The sequence below is a fragment of the Phyllobates terribilis genome, unplaced genomic scaffold (assembly GCF_046119375.1).
Source record: "Phyllobates terribilis strain yellow unplaced genomic scaffold, ASM4611937v1 Scaffold_3__8_contigs__length_932513732, whole genome shotgun sequence".
Taxonomy (NCBI): Eukaryota; Metazoa; Chordata; class Amphibia; order Anura; family Dendrobatidae; genus Phyllobates; species Phyllobates terribilis.
In genome coordinates, this window is record NW_027362763.1 from 930,435,446 (window position 1) to 930,463,395 (window position 27,950).

Below are 27,950 nucleotides of genomic sequence, written 5' to 3' on the forward strand. Positions count from 1 at the left end.
GATTGACTACCTAGCGGGTGATGCCTTGAAATGGGTCACCCCCCTATGGGAAGCATGGGATCCTGTCATCCTTGACCTGCAGGCCTTCCTGGTGGCCTTTCGTATGGTCTTCGAGGACCCTAACTCTGAAGCCCCTGCTGAAGCTTCACTTCCCAATATCCCGGAGCAGCCCCGACGGGTAATGTGTGTGGGTAGCGCAATAGTCCTCCAGCCCAATGAGACTACTGCCCACCCAGAATCCTCACAGGGTGACTACGCTTTCCGGAATACTTCTCTCAACCTCAAGAGGCAGTCCAGACGTGCTAGACTTAGAGGCAAGCCGTCACGCCAGGGTCTGTCCTCCCTGAGACCTCCTGACCCCAACCTTGAAGTCCCTACTGAAGCTTCATCTCCCTGTATCCCGGAGAAACCCCAATGGGTAATGTGCGTGGGTAGTGCACCAGTTCTCCTGGCCGAAGAGACTTCTGCCCATCCAGACTCCACACAGGAGAACTTCCTGCACCCGGCATCAGATGCTTCTTTCTCTTTAACCGGTGTGCATGTCCAAGGATGCTCCAAAGCTGTGGTTACCTCAGAGTCTGTGCACCTCTACTACCTGGCGGAGGATCCCCTGTTGCCTCCTGAACCCTCCGGGATACCACTCGATGACAAATGGAGAGAGACTTCTCTACACCCGGTACTCAATACTTTGTCCGCTTCGTCCTGTGAGCCTGACAATGGGTACCCCAAAGTGGTAGTTACCTCCGAGTCTCTACACCCCTCCGACCAGGCGGAGGATCTCCAGTTGTCTCCTGAACCCTTCGGGGTGCTACCTGGTAGCGAAAGGACAGAGACTCTCCTATACTCTGTACCTGATACCTCGCTCGCTTCGTCCAGTGAGTCCAACTTAGTGTACTCCGAAGCAGAGGTTACTCCTGAGTCTCTACACCCCTCCGACCAGGCGGAGGACCTCCAGTTGTGTTCAGAATCCTTCGGGGTGCCACCTGGTGGTGAATGGACAGAGACTTTCCTATATCCTGGATCTGATACCTCGCTTGCTTCGTCCAGTGAGTCCGACCTAGTGTACTCTGAAGCAGAGGTTACTCCTGAGTCTCTACACCCCTCCGACCAGGCGGAGGACCTCCAGTTGTGTTCAGAATCCTTCGGGGTGCCACCTGGTGGTGAATGGACAGAGACTTTCCTATATCCTGGACCTGATACCTCGCTTGCTTCGTCCAGTGAGTCCGACCTAGTGTACTCTGAAGCAGAGGTTACCCGTGAGTCTCTACACCCCTCTGACCAGGCGGAGGACCGCCAGCTGTCTCCAGAACCCTTCGGGGTGCCACCTGGTGGTGAATGGACAGAGACTTTCCTATACTCGGTACCCGATACCTCGCCTGCTTCCTCCAGTGAGTCCGACCTAGTGTACTCTGAAGCAGAGGTTACCCGTGAGTCTCTACACCCCTCTGACCAGGCGGAGGACCGCCAGCTGTCTCCAGAACCCTTCGGGGTGCCACCTGGTGGTGAATGGACAGAGACTTTCCTATACTCGGTACCCGATACCTCGCCTGCTTCCTCCAGTGAGTCCGACCTAGTGTACTCTGAAGCAGTTGTTTTCTCTGAGCCTCTGCACTCTTCTGACCCGGCGGAGGACCTCCAGTTGTTTCCTGAATCCTCCGGGATACCACCAGATAACAAAGAGACAGTGACTTTTCCTCATTATGTACCTGATAACCCGTCTATTTCTTCCTGTGAGCTTGACAAGATGTACCTCGAAGCAGAGATTACCCTTAAGTCTCTGTCCCCCTCCAACCCAGTGAACGACTGGCCCTCGAATTCCCTGCGGAAGATTCTGGCAGGCCTGAAGAAGAGGGGGCGTAAGGGGGGAGGTACTGTAACATACCTGGCGGCGTCCTTGCATGGTGGTCCATCTCCCACTGTGCAAGAGGGCGCACTTGATCTCCTGTCCAGAATGTCTCTCTGGCTTCCCTCCATGCTGTCTGTTTGTGTCTGTTTCTGCTGCTTAAGGGCGGCGCCCGATCACTTCCTGCCTTTTGTACCTGCTGTGGGTCACACCCCTTGTGCGTCCTCAGCCTATTGCTGTCTGTCACTTGGTATATAGCTCAGCAGCTCCCTTCTATCCCTGCCTGAGCATAGTGTTTCCTTCAGTGTGTGCTTGCACTCTGAAGGTGCCAGGTCCCGTCTCTTGTCTCCTGCTTTTTGTATCAGTTCCCGTGTCTGAACTGAGTCCTGTATGCCTCCTGCTTTGCGGTATCAGCTCCCGTGTCTGAACTGTGTCCTGTATGTCTCCTGCTTTGCGGTATCAGCTCCCGTGTCTGAACTGACTCCTTTCTGTGTTCTCTTGTCTGTCCTGTCTGAACACGCTCCTTGCCTGTTCGTTCCGCCTTCTAGTGGCCGATTTCCTAGACCCGCTCCTGTGTCTGGTCTGTCCTGTCTGAACACGCTCCTTGCCTGTTCGTTCCGCCTCTCTGGGGGCCGTATTCCCAGACCCGCTCCTGTATCCCTCTGCAGTGTCGGTCTCCTCCGTACACTCAGTTCCAGTCTGAACTCTCTCCTGTCCTTTACCTGTTTTGCCTCTATGTCCGTTCCCTTCCTTTTTCTGCAGAGTCTGAACTCGTACCTAACTCCTGCTTGTTGTCTCTGCAAGTACTGTGTGAGTATCTGGCTCTGTCTTTCCCTTCCTGTCTGTTCCGTGTGAACAGAGCCCTGTCCTCCCTGCTCAGCCTTGTCTGCACTCTAGCAGTGCTTGCCTGTAAACCTCTGCCTGTATTGTTCCTGAGTCCCGGTGTGTACTGGGTCCTATCCCGCCTGTGTTCCTACCTGCTAGTGCCTCCCTGTCTGCACTCTAGCTGTGCTTGCCTTTACCCCCCTGCCTGCATACCCGCCTGCCTGCATACCAGTCGTGCCTGCCTATACCCACCAGTCTGTGTGCCAGCCTACCAGCCTGTTCCTGTATTCCCCTGTGTGGGTCAACAGCCGTGTCCGGGGTCTGTCCTGGAGTAGCACCTGGTCCCTCTGCTCGGTTCCTCCTTGGTGCACTGGCGTCGTATGCCGTCGTGCGACCCTGGTCGGATCGGGTGAATACTTAGTCACGCCCCTCCAGGCATTCACTCTCCGGCACGGTCCAGTGGAATCACTACCAATCACACGCACACGCCGCTTAGCCCGGGCGTGTGCATAACACCTGCATTACTCTGGCGGGATCGATGATGTGTTTAGCCGCCTCCTCAAGATCAGACACCAGAAAGGATCGGGACAAGGCGTCAGCTTTGATGTTTTTGTCAGCCGGGCGAAAATGAAGAACGAAATCAAAGTGGGCAAAAAACAAGGACCACCGGGCTTGGCGCGGGTTAAGTCTCTGGGCGCTCTGGAAGTAGGCCAAGTTCTTGTGGTCTGTGTAAATTATTACCGGGTGAAGAGCCCCCTCGAGCAGGTAACGCCACTCCTCCAGTGCCAGCTTAATGGCCAATAATTCTCGGTCTCCAATAGAATAATTGCGCTCAGAAGAGGAGAAGAGTTTGGAGAAAAAGCCGCAGGTTACCATTCTTCCGGAAGATGACTTTTGGGTAAGTACCGCCCCGGCTCCGGAGGAGGAAGCGTCAACTTCTAGGAAGAATTGTTTGTTGCCGTCCGGACGATGCAGCACCGGGGCGGAGGAGAAAGCCTGTTTTAAGGAAAGAAAGGCTTCCTCTGCTTCGGGCGGCCATTCTCTGTGATTAGTACCCTTATGGGTGAGCGCAGAGATAGGGGCAGTCCGGGAAGAGAAGTGCGGTATGAAGAGGCGGTAATAGTTGGCGAAGCCCAGGAACCGCTGAATAGCCTTCAACCCCTCTGGTCGGGGCCACTTCTGGATGGCAGACAGTTTCTCAGGATCCATTTGTAGGCCGGTCTGAGAGATTATGTAGCCCAGAAATGGAAGAGAGGTCTGCTCGAAGATGCACTTCTCATATTTAGCGTAGAGGTGGTTCTGCCTGAGCCTGAGCAGGATCTGACAAACATCCCTCTGGTGAGTAGGAAGGTCCGGAGAGAAGACCAAGATGTCGTCCAGGTACACCACCACGCAGGAATAGAGGAGGTCACGGAAGATGTCATTGACCAACTCTTGAAAGATGGCAGGAGCGTTACAGAGACCGAAGGGCATTATAAGGTACTCATAGTGGCCGTCCCGGGTGTTGAATACCATCTTCCACTCATCCCCCTGACGGATACGGACCAGGTTATACGCCCCACGGAGATCCAGTTTTGTGAAGATTCTAGCCCCCCTCAGATGGTCAAATAATTCAGGAATGAGCGGGAGGGGGTATTTATTCTTCACTGTAATCTGGTTAAGGCCTCTATAATCTATACATGGACGGAGTGAGCCGTCCTTCTTTTTGACGAAGAAGAAGCCTGCTCCCGCCGGGGAGGTGGATTTCCGGATAAATCCCCGGGCCAGATTCTCCTCAATATATTCTGACATGGACCGGGTCTCTGCAGCGGACAAAGGGTAGATACGCCCACGGGGAGGAGTAGAGCCGGGTATCAGGTCGATTGGGCAGTCGTATGGTCTATGAGGGGGTAATGTCTCTGCTTCTTTTTTATTGAAGACATCCGCATAAGACCAATAGGGAACCGGTAGACAGGGTAGATTGACTGGGGTAGGAGAAGGACGAGCAGGATGAACGGGAACTAGACAAGTCTTATGGCAGTCCTGTCCCCAGCGAAGGACTTCTCCGGTCTGCCAGTCAAGCACGGGTGCATGTTTCTGGAGCCAAGGTAGGCCTAGCAAGAGTGCGTGAGAGAGTCCAGGCAGAACATGAAAGGAGATGCTCTCAGAATGCAGCATTCCCACCTGTAGAGTTAGAGATTCGGTGATGAGTTGGATGGGATGTGGTAAGAGGCCCCCATCCACGGCGGCGACAGATAAAGGTACGGCCAAACGTTTGGTAGGAATGCGGTATTTCTCTACCAGGGATTGAGAGATGAGATTTCCAGCAGCTCCTGAGTCGAGTTGAGCCAGTTCAAAATAGCGGTTCTCTCCGCAGATGATAGAGACTGACAGCATCAGGGATGGAGAGGGTTTACTTTTGTCTAGGGCGACCTCTCTGAGCAATCCTAGACACAGGCGTTTCCCGACCTCTCTGGGCAGGAACGGATCCGATGCTCCTTACTGCCACAGTAGAAGCAGCTCCCCTCGGCACGGCGTAAGTCTTGACGGGTTTTGACCATCTTGGTCTGGTCGACCTGCATAGGCTCAGGTGAGTGTGCCTGGGGAGTAACGGAGGGAGTGACGGGTTTCTGGAAGGAAGGGGCTAGACGTGGAAACCTCCTCTCACGGGTGACCTCTTTGGCGCGCTCCTGGAACCGGATGTCAATCCGGGTGGCAAGTGTTATTAAGTCGTCGAGAGTGGTAGGAATGTCCCGACCGGCGAGTTCATCTTTAATACGGCCGGACAGACCCTCCCAGAAGACAGACACCAGGGCGTCGTTATCCCAGGCCAGCTCCGAAGCAAGGGTACGGAACCGTATGGCATATTGACCCACGATGAGATTTCCTTGATGGAGGCGTAGCAGAGATGATGCGGATGAGGTCTTCCGTCCGGGTTCGTCGAAGACTTTCCGGAAAGCCGTGAGAAAGGCTGGCAGGTCGGACACCAGGGGGTCTCCTCTCTCCCATAGAGGATTTAGCCAAGCCAGTGCCTCCCCCGTGAGGTGGGACATGATGAAGGCTACTTTGGCCCGGTCGGAGATAAAATGGTGGGACAAGAGTTCAAAGTGCAGGGTGCACTGGTTTATGAAGTCCCGAGCTTGAGCGGGGTCACCTCCGAAGCGAGGAGGTGCAGAAAGCCGGGGTCCGGGGCAGGATACCATGGTATTGGTGGGCAGCGGCGCTGCCGGGTTGCGAGTCATGACACTAGCGGTGGTTGCTGGTGGAGCAGTCAGAGTGTCCAGGCGAGAGTTGACATTCCGCAGGTGACTCAGGATGGACTCCTGTTGGGACCTCTGATGGGACAGTTCATGACATAGGTCCGAGAGCGAGGGAGCTTGGGTGCCACCGGGTTCCATGGCCCGAGGAAACTGTAACGGGGCTGGGAGGTGGAACCTCAGAGCTACTATACAAAGGGGCAGTCCTTGTAAGGAAGCAGGTGGCTCCCAGGGAAGGTGGGCAGGTAGTCACGGCAAGTGACAGGGACAGTCTCTGAGTAGAAGGGCAGGAGGATAGGGCAAGTGACGGGGACAGTCTCTTGACAGACGAGTGGTCACGGCCTGTGACGGCAGAGCCTCCAGGTAGGCTAGCAGGCAAGTAGCAGATGTGTGCTCCCAGGTGAGCAGGCGAGAGTCTCTGGACAAGCAGGTGGTCACGGCAAGTGACGGCAGAGCCTCCAGGTAGGCTAGCAGGCAAGTGGCAGATGTGCGCTCCCAAGTGAGCGGACAAGAGTCTCTGGACAGGCAGGTGGTCACGGCAAGTGACGGTGGAGCCTCCAGGTAGGCTAGCAGGCAGGTAGCAGGTGAGCGCTCTCAGGTGAGCGGGCAAGAGTCTCTGGACAGGCAGGTGGTGACGGCACGTGACGGCGGAGCCTCCAGGTAGGCTAGCAGGCAGGTAGCTGGTGAGCGCTCCCAGGTGAGCGGGCAAGAGTCTCTGGACAGGCAGGTGGTCACAGCACGTGACGGCGGAGTCTCCAGGTAGGCTAGCAGGCAGGAAACAGGTGAGCGCTCCCAGGTGAGCAGGCAGACTGATCCATAGACAGACTGGCAGGGCTGGTAGGCAGACTGTCGGACCGCAGATAGATAAGAAACAGGCAGGAATCTGGCAGGTGACTGGCAGGTAACTGGCAGGTAACTGGTAACGGGACCTGAGGGCTGAAGCAGAGTTGAAAGGCTTTGCAACAACATTGCTCGGGCACCTCCATCTTGGAGGAGGTGCCTTATATATGGAGAGGTCCTCCGGCCATTGGCCACGGACTCCTTAGGGCGGCGCGCGCGGCCCCTTTAAGAGAGGGGGAGCGCGCGAGCCCTAAGCACAGTGACCGGGGAGGAGCGCGCGCTGCCAGCAGAGCGGGAGGAAGACGCCGGGCACGGAGCGGAGAGGTGAGGGGAACAGCGTCCCTGCCTAGCAGGAGGCAGGGACGCCGACGCTACAGAATGGCTCAGCTGGTCGAGTATTTAAACTTCCCCAGACCAAACCCTGAGGCGGAGAGATATGGTGAATGGCCTCCCACCATTCACAATGACCATTCACAAAAAACACTCCCTTTTTCTATGGAGGAAACAATGGTTTTAGTTCACTGACTCCAACAGCCTCAGGAAAACATATCTCCCCTCCAGTACTTTGCCACTATATATATGTATACATATATGTATACATACATATAGTGACAAAGTCACTGGTAAAGTGCTGGGGCAAGATAGGTTTCGCTGAGGCGGTTGGCATCAGCGGACTAAATCCATAATATATATACTTCTGGTGAGGCAGCACAGAACAAAATAGTGCTTGACATAAATATCACACTGTCGCTATATATATGTATATATATATATAGCGACAGTGTGATTTTAGGTCAAGCACTATTTTGTTCTGTGCTGCCTCACCAGAAAACTGTCACGACTGCATTGATAATTCTGTCATATTTTGATTTTAGGACTATACTTCATAAACCTATAATCATTGTTTTAATCTATAAATCGTGATTATGGTGATCTAGATCAATCTCAATATAATAGAAATCAAATCATCTTAGATTTAACCAAAATACAATATTGCAGTATTACCTTCTTCTTTTTTATCCTTTATTGGATGGGTAATTACAGCAAGGCCTAATTTATTTAGCCATCTGAAATGAAGATATAAAAAAAATATTTGGCAGTTGTGTGAATGTTTTACTATCTTAAAAAGTACAACATTATAACATGCATTGTTATCTGCTCTGAAACGTTGTATTCATGCACACAAAAGAATAATAATATGCAGCAGTGTTGTATTTTTGGGGGACATCTGCATGTCTTTCTTGCTGTTTGCTGTACACTAATACTACTCTCTTCTGCCATATTGGATATATATCATCCATTTATCACCCAACTAAAAACAAAGATTCTGTGGTAATCACAGTTATTGCTAGTTTTAATGTTTTTTTCTGTGGAATTTTAGAAGATTTCAGTGTAAAATTATACACCCCTCAACACTGAAATTGCAACATCAAAAATGAAAAATCATGGAATCATGAGAATCACAGGATCGATAGACATGTTAATTATAAGCAATTGATAAAGTCGAATCAAAATTTTCAAAGCATCTCAACTTAGTATTGAGAAATACATACACTTAAACTCATTGATAGCATGCCAAAGAGTATATTAATTGCACATCATTAACATGTCTGTCGATTCTGTGATTTTGAAAATAACACAACTTTTTCTTATTAGTGTTGAAATTTCAATATTGAGGAATATATTTGCATCGCCATATTAGTTTTCATCATGGGACAGTATTGAAGCTATTGTTAGGAAGTCTACTTACAGTAGTGTTCAAAATAATAGCAGTTCAATATGATTAACCAGATTAATCACCGTTTTTGGTATAAATTATATTACCACATGTCAATTTACCAGTTGGTGCAGTAGATTCTAAGAAAACCACCAGACTCCGCATTCATGATCTGCATGTTTTTGAGTCTGTGTATTTGAATAATTAATTGTAAGAGGGTGTGTTCAAAATAATAGCAATGTGGAGTTCAATTAGTGAGGTCACGGGTGTGAATCAGGTGGCCCTTATTTAAGGGTGAAGCCAGCACATCTTGTTCATGCATTTCTCCTTGAAAGCCTGAGAAATATGGGTCGTTCGAGACATTGTTCAGAAGAACAGCGTACTTTGATTAAAAAGTTGATTGGAGAGGGTAAAATTTATAAAGAGGTGCAGACAATGATGGGCTGCTTAGCTAAAATGATCTCCAGTGTTTTAAAATGGAAAGCAAAACCAGAGAGACGTGGAAGAAAATGGAAGACTACCATTCGAATGGATCGAAGAATAGCTAGAATGGCAAAGGCTCAGCCAATGATCAGCTCCAGGATGATCAAAGACATTCTCAAGTTACCTGTGAGTACTGTGACAGTTAGAAGATGCCTGTGTGAAGCTAATCTCTTAGCAAGAAGTCCCCGCAAAGTCCCACTGTTAAAAATAAGACATGTACTGAAGCGGATACAATTTGCCAAAGAACACATCAACTGGCCTAAAGAGAATTGGAGAAACATTTTGTGGACTAATGAAAGTAAAATTGTTCTTTTTGGGTCCAAGGGCTGCAGACAGTTTGTCATCAGATGACCCCCAAACTCTGCATTCAAGCCACTGTACACTCTGAATACAGTGAAGCATGGTGATGCAAGCATCATGATACGGGCATGCGTCTCTTACTATGGTGCCCACCAGTGATCATGGACCAGTTTTCATACAGTACAGACCAAAAGTTTGGACACACCTTCTCATTTAAAGATTTTTCTGTATTTTCATGACTATGAAAATTGTACATTCACACTGAAGGCATCAAAACTATGAATTAACACATGTGGAATTATATACTTAACAAAAATAGTGTGAAACAACTGAAAATATGTCTTATATTCCAGTTTCTTCAAAGTAGCCACCTTTTGCTTTGATGACTGCTTTGCACACTCTTGGCATTCTCTTGATGAGCTTCAAGAGGTAGTCACCGGAAATGGTCTTCCAACAATCTTGAAGGAATTCCCAGAGATGCTTAGCACTTGTTGGCCCTTTTGCCTTCACTCTGCGGTCCAGCGCACCCCAAACCATCTCGATTGGGTTCAGGTCTGGTGACTGTGGAGGTCAGGTCATCTGGCGTAGCACCCCATCACTCTCCTTCTTTGTCAAATAGCCCTTACACAGCCTGCAGGTGTGTTTGGGGTCATTGTACTTTTGAAAAATAAATGATGGTCCAACTAAACGCAAACCGGATGGAATAGTATGCCGCTGCAAGATGCTGTGGTAGCCATGCTGGTTCAGTATGCTTTCAATTTTGAATAAATCCCCAACAATGTCACCAGCAAAGCACCATCACACCATCACACCTCCTCCTCCATGCTTCACGGCGGGAACCAGGCATGTAGAGTCCATCCGTTCACCTTTTCTGCGTCGCACAAAGACACGGTGGTTGGAACCAAAGATTTCAAATTTGGACTCATCAGAGCAAAGCACAGATTTCCACTGGTCTAATGTCCATTCCTTGTGTTATTTAGCCCAAACAAGTCTCTTTTGCGTGTTGCCTGTCCTTAGCAGTGGTTTCCTAGCAGCTATTTTACCATGAAGGCCTGCTGCACAAAGTCTCCTATTAACAGTTGTTGTAGAGATGTGTCTGCTGCTAGAACTCTGTGTGGCATTCACCTGGTCTCTAATCTGAGCTGCTGTTAACCTGCGATTTCTGAGGCTGGTGACTCGGATAAACTTATCCTCAGAAGCCGAGGTGACTCTTGGTCTTCCTTTCCTGGGGGTACTCATGTGAGCCAGTTTCTTTGTAGCGCTCTATGGTTTTAGCAACTGCACTTGGGGACACTTTCAAAGTTTTCCCAATTTTTCGCACTGACTGACCTTCATTTCTTAAAGTAATGATGGCCACTCGTTTTTCTTTACTTAGCTGCTTTTTTCTTGCCATAATACAAATTCTAACAGTCTACTCAGTAGGCTATCAGCTGTGTATCCACCAGACTTCTGCACAACGCAACTGATGGTCCCAACCCCATTTATAAGGCAAGAAATCCTACTTATTAAACCTGACAGGGCACACCTGTGAAGTGAAAACCATTTCCAGTGGCTACCTCTTGCAGCTCATCAAGATAATGCCAAAAGTGTGCAAAGCAGTCATCAAAGCAAAAGGTGGCTACTTTGAAGAACCTAGAATATAAGACATATTTTCAGTTGTTTCACACTTTTTTGTTAAGTATATAATTCCACATGTGTTAATTCATAGTTTTGATGCCTTCAGTGTGAATGTACAATTTTCATAGTCATGAAAATACAGAAAAATCTTTAAATGAGAAGGTGTGTCCAAACTTTTGGTCTGTACTGTATATTAAAACACTTGAAGAAGATATGCCCTTGAAATTGGTGTTTCAACAAGACAACAAACTTAAACATATCAGTAAAGGAGCAAAATATTGGTTACAGTCCAACAAAATTGAGTTTATGGAGTGGCCAGTCCAATCCCTGGATCTTAATCCAATAGAACACTTGTGGGGTGACATAAAAAATTCAATTTCTAAGGCAAAGCCAACAAATTGCAAAAAATTGTGGGATGATTCAAAGAATCCTGGGCTGGAATAACAGTTGACAGGTGTCAAAAGTATGTTGGCTCTATGCAATATAGATGTGAAGCACTTCTAAAAAACTGAGTATACAACTGAATATTAGGTTAGTGATTCTCAGGAATGCTAAATCCTCCAAAAAAAAAAAGAGTACATATTGTGAGTTTGTAAAGACAAACTGCTATTTTTTAGAACAGCCCAATGTTCATTTTTTTTATTTTCTGTAAAGTAGTTAAAAATTCTATACATTTCTCTTCATGTTTTGAATTAGAAAACAGAGTGCAATTTTCCCAATGCATGGAAATAAAAACTAGTGTAAAAGATTTTGTGCTTAACTCATGTTTTTGAACACACTGCTATTATTTTGAACACTACTGTATTTACAAAAAGAAGAAAGAAAAAATGGAAGCGATAGAGCTGTCTCTTGTGGACTACAAAATCGAATATCTAATAGGATGCAACAGCATGAGAAATCCAATAAAGACATTGCATATATATAGTTTTCATGAGACAAAGCATGGACAAGTTCTCTAAAATTAGCTTTTTGGACATCAATGATGGATATAAAAAAAATGCAGTTTCACATTCACAATTGAACAAACAATTTGCCAAAAATTAAGCTAAAAGAGGGAAATGACTCAACAACTATACTTATTCCTGTGGTACAGATAAAATGAAGATCTGCAATGATGCGCAAAGATATTTAACAAATATTTAATAACCCCTTGGTTAAATAATTTTGATTTAGGATGCCCCAAAAAAGAATTATGTGACAAAGAAGACTATGTAAACTAGTAACCCTAGTTGATGATATACAGCTGCATAGCTCTTACATACAGAAATCCAATTAGGCCGAAATGTTAGGTAGTCAGTGAATGATGATATTGAATGTCCAATAAATGGCTGAAGCTGGATGACTAGAGGTCCCAGCAGAACTGTGTTTTCTGACTTGGAATGAAAATTAGGGTAAAGGATACATCAGGATTGATCGGTTACAGTTGACTTTGCTACTTACTTATTCATCTCCTCTCTATTTTCAGCAGCAAAATAAAAGCTCTTGGTCTTTGAATGACTGATCTTCATAGCACTTTAAAAGAAGCAAACAAAAATGTAAATTAATGAATCAAAGACAAAATTTACACAATTCTTCCATTTAATTATGCAAGTTTATCTTTTTGTTTTAAAACATTGTATTTATTTAATGAAGAATATATGCCATGAAGCAAAGCCATGTAGGCTACAGTTAAATGCTAGCACTACAGGCTCTACATATTTGCACCTGACTGTCTCTACACATAACCCTGCTAGGTGTTCATCTTATACAGTCAGCTGGCAGGGAGGGGTAAGTGGGGGGAACTGACCAGAGTGGATTTGAAACAGTAATTTTGATAATATAATATAACTGTTCTGAGGAAGAAACATGGTTAACATGTAACCTCAGAATAAAAAACTTTTAAATCAGAAATATCTCATTAAAAAGCGGACGAACATATAGATTAATGTGAAACTACACTAAAGGTACTGGACTCTACTATTTAATTTCAAAGAGCCCTAATTAGCAAAAAAGAGGATATCTCACACAACTAGTATACCATTTATCATAATCCAATAATCCCCTCCTTTATACAGATAGAAAGGATTATATAGAGTCATATAGCGAGTCTTTCAATACCTCACAAGAACAAGTGCAACCCAGTGAACAAAGTGATTGTAGTGCATAATTAAAACAAACAGATGGGATCACTCTAGCATAGACCTCTACACTAAGGTAACACTGACCAGGCCCTAAATTACCACCTATATGCTGATTCCAGCCTATCTGCGGAGGTTGGCACCCTAATTAAAGTTGGCGATTTTGGTGCCCCTGCTCAACGTAGGCTATCCCTATATATCCTGGCTCGCCTTGAAATATATCCTAATTGCACCACAATCTGATGCAATCTAAGGCATATGGTATAAAACACAGTGAGAAAAAAATGAGTGATATAAATAGATGACTTATCTTGCCCATAAGGAGATGGTCCAGGATGTATACCGAAGGTTTCAGCCTTTGGTCAGTGTCCCCGTGTCTCCAATGAAAGACTTATCATGACCAAAAATGAATGAAAACAAGGTCCCAGATAGATAATAAGTCTAAAGCCTCAAAATCATGTCCTCATATCTGAGGTCTATGATCAGTGTCCCATCGCCTCAACGAGTTTCCCTGAAGTACGGTTCCTCAGGAGGCTGGTACAAAGGAATGTTCAGGGTATAGATATATAATATATAAATGCATGCTAGTGATCAGTCCATTTTGATAATCAGAACTAGGGTAGGTAACTCAAACCATCCACTAATCCTGCTTAAATACACCCCCCCCCCTGATTCCATTGGTCCCAGAGAGTCCCAATAATGGATATTAGGTGTGTAGCCTGTAAATAGATGAGCCCCATGCTCCATATGTTTGCGCTCCATAGTCCCCATTATTGGTATACACCAGCACTACTAGATCTAGCAGGTCGGCGTGCATTCCACATCGTGGAACGCATAGCTTCCGGTTTCCGCCAACATCACTTCCGGTGCTTGGCAACATGATGTATATGCGTTCCAGCCCTTGGAATGCAAGACTCAAGGCGCCACATACGGTGCTCCCCGGAAAAGTGCCACAGTGCCCAAAACTACGCAGAAGCGCAAGAGATGATGAACCCCACAGCCAGAAACATCAGAAAGGGGCATAACCACGCCAAAAGGGCGGCAACATATGAGCGCATAAATGCGCAATTAGCAGGCATGCCATCAGATATAGACACTTTACCTATCACTTATGGAAGATATAAAAATGTCATTCTATAAACCACAGTACTCAAGAGGGGGTGCCCAAGAAGGATACAGACTTTGATAAAAATATATATATATATTTTTCCAATTAAAACACCCCCTACACAATATGGCTTAAAAGCCCTAAAATATGAATTCAGCCTAGATTGATTGTTTATGTAATATACAAATGTGATGTACACAAAGGTAAACCTAATGGACCGGGAAAGAGAATATACATGATGTAAAGATAAATCAAGATATGGGTGTCCCAAGCATAGGACAACCCATAGATCATGACATGTCAACAATCAATTTTTTGGTCCAGAACTGGGCCTGAGTGATGTATCAGAAAATCCCTCAGAAAGAAACAGAAAACCTATAAGAAAGGGGCATATGACAGTTGTTCATTAATGCCTTTCGGTGTGATGCTATTCAGTCTAAATATCCATTCACACTCCTTCTGGAGTACTCGTTTGTCATGATCTCCCTTTCTAGCATTACGTCTTACTTTTTCCAAAATGTTAAAAGAAACCTCTTTTACATTGCCATAACGAACCCCATTCATGTGTCTCGCCAGTGGTGTATCTCTCTCATGGCATATGTCCCCTAGGTGTTCTCTCACTCTACGTCTAAATTCTCTACAAGTCTTCCCAACATAATCCAACGGACAAGAGCAGGTGGCTTTGTAAATGACACTATCCATTTTACAATTACAAAAGTCCCTTATACAGAACCTCTTACCAGTCGAAGCACTAACAAACGACTTTCCTGGGCTCATCTGTTCACACATCTTGCAATCATTGCATTGAAGAAACGAACACATCTTTCTGTTTAGCCAAGTTCCCATCCCAGGAGGTTTTTGATAAAAGCTATGAACCAGTCCATCCTTCAGGGATCGTCCCTTTCTAAATGTCACACTCGGCGATATAGAGATAGCACCCTTTAAATCCGGGTCGGATACCAAAATATCCCAGTGTCTCCTGAGAATCGCAAAAACCTGTTCATTTTTGTTATCAAAAGTTCCTATTAATCTAGATACTTCCTGTGGGATCTAAAGGAATCTAAGGAGAATAAGGCTTATTCTTTTGGATTGGATAAACCCAATATAGTGTCCTCTTCTGATCTTGAATCATCTGATACTGAAAGATCAGAGAGAGGTAACTATACCCCCTTAAGGGGCAGTGGGAGATCAGGCAGACAAAGTTGGCGAAACAGGAGGGGAGGAGGTTTTGGACAGAGGAATTTCCAGAGGAACAAAAGCTATGTGGGTGGAGAGTATATCAACAGATCACCTTCACCATCAAATGGATATTTGTCCTCGTCCTCCTCTTTTTTAGAGTAGAGCACTCTCAGGGACTACCCCCTAAGGAGCAAGTTTCATTGAATAGGAACCAGATTGTTAATGTGTCTAAGCATATACTCAGCACTTATGAAATCAATGTGTTGAGTAAAGGTCTTTCATATGTACCTACAAACCGCTTCAATTGCTTTCAATGGCTAAAATATGTTCATCTCTTTGGGCGGAAATTTAAATGGAAAAAATTCTTTAAGTCCCATAATAGAGAAGAATGCAAAGCTCTTTGTCTATCTGAGGACGACTTTGAGAATCTAAATATCCTGGTAGATCTGGAAATAGAAAGCATGAGGGATAGAGGTACAGGACCTTTTACGAACTTGAAAAATAAGAGTAAAAAGATGCCACCAGCTGGTGACTTTTCTAGTGTGGATATATTTATCAATCTGGTGGAAAGGGATTTATGTAAGATTTCCAGTGCTGGGGGTACAGGATCTAATTTGACGGCTGAGGAGGAATCTGCCCTTAGGTCCTTAGAGGAACATAAACATCTGATATTCAAGACCTCGGATAAGGGCGGGAACATTGTCATAATGGATCACGAACAATATCTTACTATGTGTTATAGAATACTTATGGACAAGGATACATATGAGACACTCCCTGGGGATCCCCTAACTGAATATAAGAAATCATTGTTGGTAATTCTGGACCAGGCACTGAATGAACATCTTGTGTCTAAAAATGAATATGATTTTCTATGTCCAACCTTTCCGGTTACTCCCACTTTTTACACCCTACCCAAGATACAAAGGCTTCAGTCCACTTAAGGGACGCCCGATTGTCTCTGGTGTTGATAGCTTGACATAAAACAGTGGGATTTATCTTGATCGCATCTTACGCCCCTATGTAACAATACTGCCGTCATATATTAGAGACAACTGATCTTCTTAAAAAACTTGAGGGGATCCACATTGATGCAGATACAATCCTAGCGTCAATAGATGTGGAAGCATTGTATAGTAACATACCACATGGGGCGGGCCTACTAGCTATAAAATACTATCTCAGATCCAGAGAAGTGGAGAGTGAGAAACACAATAATTTTCTGTTGAACCTTCTTGAACATGTACTGACCCACAACTACTTCCTCTTTAATGGTGAATACTTCCAGCAGCTCAAGGGTTCTGTGATGGGGAGCCCCTGTGCCTCCTCATATGCCAATATCTTCCTGGTTTGGTGGGAGGAAACCCATATCTTCGGGGAAGAAATGTGGTGGCAAGATAAGATCACGTTGTGGGTCAGATACATAGATGATATTCTTATTTTGTGGACAGGGTCATCAGCTGATTTCACAGAATTTGTAAGATTTATTAACATTAATGAAGTGGGACTAAAATTTACTTCGGAATCTAATCACACACGACTATCTTTTCTGGATGTGATGATCATGAAAGATGAACGGGGACGTCTACAAACGATTACACACCGTAAGCCAACAGCAACTAATAGTCTCTTACAGTGGGATAGCCACCACCCTATGGCACTGAGAAAGTGGGATAACAAAGGGCCAGTTCCTTCGGGTTAGAAGAAATTGTTCTGATGTTGGTGAGCATTGTATGCAATTCTCTGAGTTGCAATATAGATTTAAGGAGAGGGGCTATCCAACACACATCTTGAATCAAGCGTATGATCAGGCAATGAAATGTAAGAGAGATTCCCTCCTTGAGGATCATCCGAGAGCGGGGAGTGATATATCTAGATTAATAGGAACTTTTGATAACAAAAATGAACAGGTTTTTGCGATTCTCAGGAGACACTGGGATATTTTGGTATCCAACCCGGATTTAAAGGGTGCTATCTCTATATCGCCGAGTGTGACATTAGAAAGGGACGATCCCTGAAGGATGGACTGGTTCATAGCTTTTATCAAAAACCTCCTGGGATGGGAACTTGGCTAAACAGAAAGATCTGTGGGTTTTTTCAATGCATTGATTGCAAGATGTGTGAACAGATGAGCCCAGGAAAGTCGTTTGTTAGTGCTTCGACTGGTAAGAGGTTCTTTATAAGGGACTTTTGTAATTGTAAAATGGATAGTGTCATTTGCAAAGCCACCTGCTCTTGTCCGTTGGATTATATTGGGAAGACTTGTAGAGAATTTAGACGTAGAGTGGGAGAACACCTAGGGGACATATGCCATGAGAGAGATACAGCACTAGCGAGACACATGAATGGGGTTCATTATGGCAACGTAAAAGAGGTTTCTTTTAACATTTCGGAAAAAGTAAGACGTAATGCTAGAAAGGGAGATCATGACAAACGAGTACTCCAGAAGGAATGTGAATGGATATTTAGACTGAATAGCATCACACCGAAAGGCATTAATGAACAACTGTCATATGCTCCTTTGTTATAGGTTTTTTGTTTCTTTCTAAAGGATTTTCTGATACAACACTCAGGCCCAGTTCTGGACCAAAAAATTTACTGTTGACATGTCATGATCTATGGGTTGTCCTATGCTTGGGACACCCACATCTTGATTTATCTTTACATCATGTATATTTTCTTTCCCAGTCCATTAGGTTTACCTTTGTGTACATCACATTTGTATATTACATAAACCCTCAATCTAGGCTGAATTCATTTTTTAGGGTTTTTAAGCCATATTGTGTAGGGGGTGTATTAATTGGAAAAAAGATAAATCTTTTTATCAAAGTCTATATCCTTCTTGGGTCCCTCCTCTTGAGTACTGTGGTTTATAGATTGTCATTTTAGTGATAGGTAAAGTGTCTATATCTGATGGCATGCCTGCTAATTGCGCATTTATGCGCACATATGTTGCCGCCCTTTTGGCGTAGTTATGCCCCTTTCTGATGTTTCTGGCTGTGGGGTTCATCATCTCTTGCGCTTCTGCGTAGTTTTGGGCACTGTGGCGCTTTTCCGGGGAGCGCCGGATGTGGCGCCTTGAGTCTTGAGCCTTGCGTTCCAGGGGCTGGAACGCATATACATCATGTTGCCGAGCACCGGAAGTGATGTCGGCGGAAACCAGAAGCTATGCGTTCCACGATGTGGAACCCACGCCGACCAGCTAGATCTAGGAGTGCTGGTGTATACCAATAATGGGGACTATGGAGCGCAAACATATGGAGCATGGGGCTCATCTATTTACAGGCTGCACACCTAGTATCCATTATTGGGACTCTCTGGGATCAATGGAATCAGGGGGGGTGGTGTATTTAAACAGGATTAGTAGATGGTTTGAGTTACCTACCATAGTTCTGATTATCAAAATGGACTGATCACTAGCATGCATTTATATATTATATATCTATACCCTGGACATTCCTTTGTACCAGCCTCCTGAGGAACCGTACTTCGGGGAAAAGCGTTGAGGCGATGGGACACTGATCATAGACCTGAGATATGAGGACATGATTTTGAGGCCTTAGACTTTTATTATCTATCTGAGACCTTCTTTTCATTCATTTTTGGTCATGAATGATAAGTCTTTCATTGGAGACACGGGGACACTGACCAAAGGCTGAAACCTTTGTTATACATCCTGGACCATCTCCTTATGGGCAAGATAAGTCATCTATTTATATCACTCATTTTTTCTCACTGTGTTTTATATCATATGCCTTAGATTGCATCGGATTGTGGTGCAATTAGGATATATTTCAGGGCGAGCCAGGATATATAGGGATAGCCTACGTTGAGCGGGGGCGCCAAAATCGCCAACTTTAATTAGGGTGCCAACCTCCGCAGATAGGCTGGAATCAGCATATAGGTGGTAATTTAGGGCCTGGTCAGTGTTACCTTAGTGTAGAGGTCTATGCTAGAGTGATCCCATCTGTTTGTTTTAATTATGCACTACAATCACTTTGTTCACTGGGTTGCACTTGTTCTTGTGAGGTACTGAAAGACTCGCTATATGACTCTATATAATCCTTTCTATCTGTATAAAGGAGGGGATTATTGGATTATGATAAATGGTATACTAGTGTGAGATATCCTCTTTTTTGCCAATTAGGGCTCTTTGGAATTAAATAGTAGAGTCCAGTACCTTTAGTGTAGTTTCACATTAATGTATATGTTTGTCCGCTTTTTAATGAGATTTTTCTGATTAAAAGTTTTTTATTCTGAGGTTACATGTTAGCCACAGAGTGGATTTGAATTAGAGCTGGAGAGAGAGGCAAGCCAGAACCTCTCTCTGAGGAGAGGTTGCACAGACCATGCGCACCATCTGCAAGTATCAGTGGTTTTCTTTTTTGTTTGGACCAAACCGCTATGCTTACAGTGGGGAAAATAAGTATTTGATACACTGCCAATTTTGTAAGTTTTCCCACCTACAAAGAATGGAGAGGTCTGTAAATTTTTTTTATCATAGGTACACTTCAACTGTGGGAGACAGGATCTTAAAAAATATACAGAAAATCACATTGTATGATTTTTAAATAATTAACTTGCATTTTTTGCATGAAATTAGTATTTGAAACAATAGAAAAACAGAGCTTATCATTTGGTACAGAAACCTTTGTTTGTAATTACAGAGCTCAGAAGTTTCCTATAGTTCTTGACCAAGTTTGCACATTTTGCAGCAGGAATTTTGGCCCACTCTTCCATACAGATCTTCTCCAGATCTTTCAGGTTTCGGGGCTTCCACTGGGCAACATTAAGTTTCAGCTTCGTCCAAAAATTTTCTATTGGGTTCAGGTCTGGAGACTGGCTAGGCCACGCCAAGATCTTGAGTGTTTCTTATGGAGCCACTCTTTAATTGCCTTGGCTGTGTGTTTCAGGTCATTATCATGATGGAAGTCTTGGCCACAACCCATTTTCAAAGCTCTTATTGAGATAAGGATGTTGTTGGCCAAAATATTGTGATACATGACCCCATCCATCCTCCCTTCAATATGGTGCAGTCGTCCTGTCCCCTTTGCAGAAAAGCACCCCCAAAGTATGATGTTTCCCCCACTATGCTTCATGGTTGGGAAGATGTTCTTGGGGTTGTACTCATACTACTTCTTCCTCCAAACACGGCGTTTGGAGTTGATACCAAAAAGTTCCATTTTGGTTTTATCTGACTACATGACCTTCTTCCATGCTTCCTCTGGATCATCCAGATGGCCATTGGCGGGCCTGGACATGTGCTGGCATGAGCAGGGGGACCTTGCGTGCCCTGTAGGATTTTAATCCATGATGTTATAGTGTGTTACTAATGGTAATGTTTGAGACTGAGGTTCCAGCTCTCTTCAGGTCATTGACTAGGTCCTCCTATGTAGCTCTGGGCTGATTCTTTCTCTGAATCATCCTTACCCAAGAGGCTAGATCTTGCATGGGGCGCCAGACCAAGGAAGATTGACAGTCATCTTCTGTTTCTTCCATTTTCTAATAATTGGGCCAACAGTTGTTGCCTTCTCAACAAGCTGCTTGCCTGTTGTCCTATAGCCCATCCCAACCTTGTACAGGTCTGCAATTTTGTCCCTGGTGTCCTTAGACATCTCTTTAGTCTTGGCTATGGTGGAGAGGTTGGAGTGTGTTTGATTGTGTGGATAGTTGTCTTTTTTACGTTAACGCGTTCAAACAGGTGTAATTAATACAGATAATGAATGAGGAGTAGGAGGGCTTCTTAAAGAAAAACGAATAGGTCTGTGAGAGCCAGAATTCTTTCTGGTTGAGAGATGATCAAATACTTATTTCATGTAATAAAATCTAAGGGGTAGCGTTTCTCCTTATGGAGAGTGACACACCAGCTCTGACACGTCAAGGTAAGGAGGCTTATTCGCCATGCAATGCTCCTCTGGGAAATTTAATATGCAAATTGCCTCTTCAGAGAAAAAGAGGACTTGTACTCTATAGTGCCACCTATTGGAAGTAGCAATCCTACAAGTCACAATCAACCCTTTAACGAGTCGTGCAATATGATTTAGGATAAAAGTCAAATCAGAATCTCAATTTGCAGACACGAGCAAGTCCAGTCCAGAGCCTCTCACCTAGCCAAATCAGTTCTCATACTTTGCACTGACGAGGGCCAACAGCCCGAAACACCATGTCTGCAAATTGAGATTCTGATTTGGCTTTTATCCTAAGTCATATTGCACGACTCGTTAAAGTGTTGATTGTGACTTGTAGGATTGCTACTTCCAATAGGTGGCGCTATAGAGTACAAGTCCTCTTTTTCTCTGAAGAGGCAATTTGCATATTAAATTTCCCAGAGGAGCATTGCATGGCGAATAAGCCTCCTTACCTTGATGTGCCAGAGCTGGTGAGTCACTCTCCATAAGGAGAAACGCTACCCCTTAGACCTCAGTCCAGAGCCTCTCACCTAGCCAAATCAGTTCTCATACTTTGCACTGACGAGGGCCAACAGTCTGAAACACAGTGTCTGCAAATTGAGATTCTGATTTGGCTTTTATCCTAAGTCATATTGCACGACTCGTTAAAGGGTTGATTGTGACTTGTAGGATTGCTACTTCCAATAGGGGGCGCTATAGAGTAGAAGTCCTCTTTTTCTCTGAAGAGGCAATTTGCATATGTAATAAAATGTAATTTAATTACCGCATTTTTCAGACTATAAGATGCACCTAAGTTTTAGAGGAGGAAAATAGGAAAAAAAAATGTGGTCACAATGCACTGTTAAGGAGGAGGGGGATTTGCTGCTGACACTGGTATAGGGGTAATGTCCCCCAATTCTGATAATATCCCCCCATCCTGGTATATATGCCATCCCCTTCCTATTATACATGGCCCCATCCTGGTATGCATGTCACCCCTCCATCCTGATATGCATGGGATCCCTCATCACTATCCTGGTATGCATGGTACAGTAATCCCCATCCTGGTATACATGGAACCCCTCAACCCTATCCTGGTATGCATGGCACCCCTCATCCCTATCCTAGTATACATGGCACCCCTCATCCCCATCCTGGTATGCATGGCACCCCTCATTCCCATCACGCTGCACCTAAAGAAAAAAAGAAACACTCCTACTCACATTTCTTCTCTCCTCCAGTGCTGCGTCCTGTCTGCCAAAACTGATCTCGCCATGTGAGAAGCAAATGGCATCACTGCCATGGGTGGCTCACAAGGAGAGATTTGCTGCCGAAAGCTTCCCACGTGGGGACTGTGTGCGCAGGGAGCAGTGACTTCATGCTCCTTAATAGCCGGCAAACAGCGTAGCCGCAGCGGGGCTCCTGCTGCTGCCGGGCGATCGCGTGTGCCCGCTATTAAGGAGCATGAATATTCAGTACTCTCAACGCCCATGTGAATATTCATTTTCTTTAGCAGTGGGAACAGTTTAGGCTGCCGCAGGCAGCTGCTGCCTCCTGTGCTACCGCTTCCCCCACACCATATTTTATATGTTTTTATTATATATATATATCATATTTTTCGGACTATAAGACACACTGGACCATAAGACGCACCTAGGTTTTACGGAAAATAGGAAAATTAAGCAAAAAATGTGGTCACGACGCACTGTTAAGGGGGAGCTGGTCTGCTGCTGACACTGGAATTGGGGTAATGTCCCCCATCCTGGTAGATATGCCCCCCTTCCTATTATACGTGGCTTCCATCCCCATCCTGATATGCATGGCACCCCTCCATCCTGATATGCATGGCACCCCTCATCCCTTTCCTAGTATGCATGTGTGGCACCCCAGGGGTCTGGTTTCCACAGTAATAGCAGTATTACGTCTGTGAGCAGGTGGGAGGTCTCCTGGGCAGGAATCCTAAGCATGCCACACCTCCTGCCCAGCCCTGGGAGGGGAAGAACTTCCCCTATATAAACTGGGGCTGAAGCAGGGTTAGAGAGAGGAGTTCCAGACAGAGACGGAGTCTGGTCTGGACACGCAGAAACAGGGACAGATAGACCTCAGGAGCTCTGTAGGAGCCAAGGAGAAGCGCCGGGGGCTGGAGCTGTGCAGAGCTCGCCCTGGGAGAAGGTACTAAAACCGGACACAGGAGTCCGAGGCTGTGGGGACTAAGATATACCCAGCAGCAGAATCCATCCGGCAGGGGATTCCAGGTCCTCTGGCCATAAAAGCCCGGAGGCTCAGTCACAACGAAGGGACCAGCACCGCCATCCCAGAGCGGAGGCTAACAGGAGGCCCCAGGTCACCAGCCATACGGGTGAGCACCACACGGTATACCCAGGGACGTGGGCTACTTGTAACCGCCGAAAGCAGGGTAGCCAGGAAGGGTACAGACTAACGGGAAGGCCTACAACTCCACCTGGCCAGGGGAACTCCGGCTTACTCGCAGACTAACCAGGCCCCAACTACTAGCCAGTACTCCCGGGGGAATTTGCCTTGTACCATCAGTAAAGGCCCTGAACTGTACCCTCGCGTTTCCGTGCTTCCTTGTCGCACCGTTAGTGCTGGGACATCCACATCATCACTCCCAACATCATCCACATCCGCTGCCCTGAGGCCATACCTCTCCCGTTGGGGGTTATATCAACATTGCTGCACACCTATACCACCGGCCTCAGCGGTCTGCCCTGCAGCGGCGGTTTCATAACCGCATTCAACGGGTGGCGTAGTTGGACACTAATACCATCATACCAATAACCGCCACTAAGTTTGATCACCCTGGGCGCGGACCGGGTCACCGCCACACGAAGACTACTACCCCCATCGGATCCGGCTCCGGGTATCCCCCGCGCGCACGCGCGCCGCACTACAGCGCTGGCCCAGGGGGTGAGTCAATTTTGGCGTAGTCGGCAGGATTACGTGCCCGCAACCACCGGGTACTGCGTGCCTGAAAAAAGAGACTTTTATACTTACCTGTGGTGAAGTTTCCCGCCGTCCGGAGTCGTTTCCCGCCATCTGGAGCCGATTCCCGCCATCCGACGCCATCTTCTGCCTTCTTCCCGCCATCCGTGGAGTTTTCCCGCCATTGGACGCCATCTTGAGGGCGCCGCGTGGGAAGAAGAGGGGCGTGGACTCCGAAAGCCCGCGAGAACTGAAGCCCCGCCTCACGTCCGGACGTTGCGTAAGGTCCTGGAAGGAGCCCAGCAGACGCCGACGTCACAGGAGCGCGACGGAAGGTCGTCAACCCTGACGATCCACTGCGGAGCCGCGGCCTATGGAAGAGGATCATCGCAAGGTAGGCCACGGTCCACTAGGGGGGAGGAGGATGTCGGATACGGAGGAGAGCTTCACCGCCACAGCCGCCGCCAGCGCCACCGCTGCTGCGGTCATGCCTTTCACCATGCCCTATATCCCGGGGGCAGCCTGGCTACCCCAGTACTCAGGGGAGTCACATACCCTAAATGACTTCAGAGAAAGGCTGGATAGCCTCTTCCAGGTGTATCCCCTCACGGAGGCGCAAAAAGTGAGCATCCTGGTGGCCCAATTAATCGGGGCAGCCCAAAGGGAGGTAAAGTCCTGGCCACCTGGGAGGAAGAGGACTGTCAGAGACATACTAACCCGGCTGAAAGACACATTTGACACTCGCACCTCAGCCGAAATAAAACTAAGATTTTATGGGTGCAAACAACGGGCACATGAGAGTATAAGAGACTATGCTCTAAACCTACAAGAGGCCCTGAGAGCCATTAAGCAGGCAGACCCTGACAGCGTGGGAAATGAAGATAAGCTGTTGACTGAACAATTCATTGAGGGTCTACTGTGCAATGCCCACCGAACCCAGTTGCGGGCAATGGCCTTACAGGACCCTGACCTGGACTTTGCACAGTTCAAGGACAGAGCCATCCGGGTGCTCCGAGAACCGGCACCAGGTGGCGCTGTGACCCACAGGCGCCCTGCTATCACTTATCACCAGGAGACGGCGCCCTTGTCTGCAGGGCCTGTGGGAGCTGATGCGCAGGCTTTAAACAGTGACCCGGCTACAGACCTGCACCATCAGGTCCAAGAGCTAACTAAAAGCGTTGCCGCGCTAACCCGAACTGTGCAGTCTTTACAGGTTTCTACTGCAGGGAAGATCGAGCTGGCATCCGGACCGGAGGACATCCCGTGGCGCCGACCAAGGAGGACCCCACCGGCCAGAGGAAGACCCAGCGATCGATACAACGAGGACGGACGACCTATTTGCCGCCGCTGCAATCAACCCAGACATGTGGCAAGGTACTGTCATTTAAACGGGCACAACCTGGGGTAGAGGGCCAACCCCCAGGCATAAGACCATCAGGCCCATCAAACTGGCGTGATAAATACGTAGGGGGACGTCCAATCTTGCCTGTGGTACTGGATGGCATTCCTATGAGTGCCCTACTAGACACTGGGTCACAGGTCACCACCATCCCGTACGTGCTGTTCAAGCAGTACTGGAATGATTCGGACATAACCCGCTACCCAGACGACGACCTGAGTATCATCGCCAGCAATGGTCAGCCCGTGCCGCAGGTGGGATTCAAGGAGGTGACCATTAAAATCGGTAAAGTCGAACTGGTGGCACAAGGACTGATTATAGTGGACATAGACCGTCATGAGAGTCACCCTAGAATCACCCTGGGAACCAATGTAATTGAAAATTGTCTTGCAGAGGTGATTCTCATTTTACAGCAGGTTGCCAAGAACGCCAGTTCCGGCCAGCAGCGTGTGCTCCAAAAAGAGATCCGGGCACTGATGAAGCGGCAACAGGTGGAACTATCTGGTGGTGAGATAGGTAGCGTGAGAATGTGTGACCCGTTCCCTATTGCCATGCCCCCAAAAAGTGAGATGATGATTTGGTGCTGGGCAGCTATTGGTCTAAGAGGTAGAGACTACCAAGCAATGGTAGAACCCGTCTACTCAGACAGTAGGCCCACCATTTTGACAGCACAGGGGGTGGTCGATGTACGCCATGGGAGGGTGCCCGTTCGCATCATAAATATTGGTGAGAGAGAAGTACACCTGCCCCGGTATGCCACGCTAGCTAAATTGTTCACCATAAACCAGAATTCTGTACAGGCCGTGGAACCCTTGCCTCCATCTCAACCAGAGGAAGGTAACGGCTCTAAGAAACCAGTGGGGGACTGGTGTCAGCAACTACATCTGGGTGCCGACTCCACTCCCTCACACCAGAAACAAGGAGTCTATCGGGTGGTTCAAGAGTACGAGAGAGTGTTTAGTAAACACCCGTTAGACTTCGGGCGAGTAAAGGGGGTAGAACACCACATCCCCACGGGAGACCATCCTCCCATAAAGGAGAGATACCGACCCGTACCCCCTGCACACTACCAACACGCCAAGGGGATGCTTAGAGACATGAAGGAGGCTGGGGTAATCAGAGACAGCTGTAGCCCCTGGGCAGCTCCACTAGTCTTAGTGAAAAAGAAGGACAACACTATGAGAATGTGTGTAGACTACAGGAAGGTCAACCGTATCACACACAAAGATGCGTACCCGTTACCAAGGATAGAAGAGTCCTTAGCTGCATTAAAATCTGCTAACTTCTTCTCTACTTTGGATCTCACTAGCGGGTACTGGCAGGTTCCTGTAGCAGAGGCAGACCGGGAGAAGACCGAATTCACCACCCCGATGGGTCTCAGCGAATTTAACTGCATGCCGTTCGGGCTCTGCAACGCACCAGGAACCTTCTAACGGTTGATGGAATGCTGTCTGGGACACCGGAACTTCGAGACGGTCCTGTTATACCTGGACGATGTCATCGTCTATTCCAAGACCTACGAGGACCACCTGAAACACCTGGCAGAAGTGTTCGAAGCTCTGGCAAACTACGGCCTAAAGGTGAAACCCTCCAAGTGTCATCTCCTGAAACCAAAGGTGCAATACCTGGGACACGTGGTGAGTGCTGACGGAGTGGCTCCTGACCCTGATGAGATCACCGTGATTAAGGACTGGCCAAGACCCTCCAGCATAAAGGAAGTGCGGCAGTTCCTCGGGTTGGTAGGCTACTACCGAAGATTCATTCCCGGTTTCACCAAAATGGCAGCCCCTATGCAGGACCTCCTGATAGGTCAATCTCGAAAAGCCAAAAACCAGAAGCCGCCCTTCAGGTGGGAAAAGCTGGAAGAGGAGTCCTTTTGCCAGCTGAAGATGGCCCTCCAGGGGGATGAAATCCTGGCATATCCAGACTACAGCCAGCCCTTTATCCTCCACACGGACGCAAGTAACATCGGGCTAGGAGCCGTGCTGTCCCAGATCCAGCAAGGAAAAGAACGGGTAATCGCTTACGCTAGCCGAAAGCTACGACCCACCGAGAGGAACCCTGAGAATTATAGCTCATTCAAGCTGGAGTTCCTGGCAGTAGTGTGGGCAGTGACCGAACGTTTCAAGCATTACCTTGCCTCCTCCAAATTCATCGTGTACACGGATAACAACCCGTTGACACACCTGGACACTGCAAGGCTCGGTGCTCTGGAACAGAGATGGATGGCTCGCCTGTCCAACTTTGAATTCACCATCAAATACCGGGCAGGACGCTCAAATGCCAACGCGGATGCCCTGTCTAGAATGCCGAACTTACCGGACGTAGGGGAAGATCCAGAAGATCTGGAAGAAGTTGAGCTCCCTGCGATCCACCGTCATGGGATTACCCTGTATTCCAGCCGTGTGAAGGACAGGCGCTCCGCGACGTTCAATCCCTTGCCCCACTACAACTG

At 47.0% G+C, this 27,950-nt stretch overlaps 1 protein-coding gene across 5 annotated transcripts in view; it reads right to left on the reverse strand.

Annotated features, from left to right (window-relative positions):
* Positions 1–27,950, reverse strand: part of IPCEF1 (interaction protein for cytohesin exchange factors 1) — a 686,360-nt gene that overhangs the window by 163,955 nt on the left and 494,455 nt on the right. For all 5 annotated transcript variants that reach the window (XM_073672835.1, XM_073672839.1, XM_073672837.1 and 2 more), the window contains 2 exons: positions 12,302–12,373; positions 7,750–7,811 (listed from right to left, as the gene is read on the reverse strand). In XM_073672835.1, the coding sequence (XP_073528936.1) occupies positions 7,750–7,811; positions 12,302–12,373 (134 nt within the window). The remainder of the gene's footprint in view (positions 1–7,749; positions 7,812–12,301; positions 12,374–27,950) is intronic.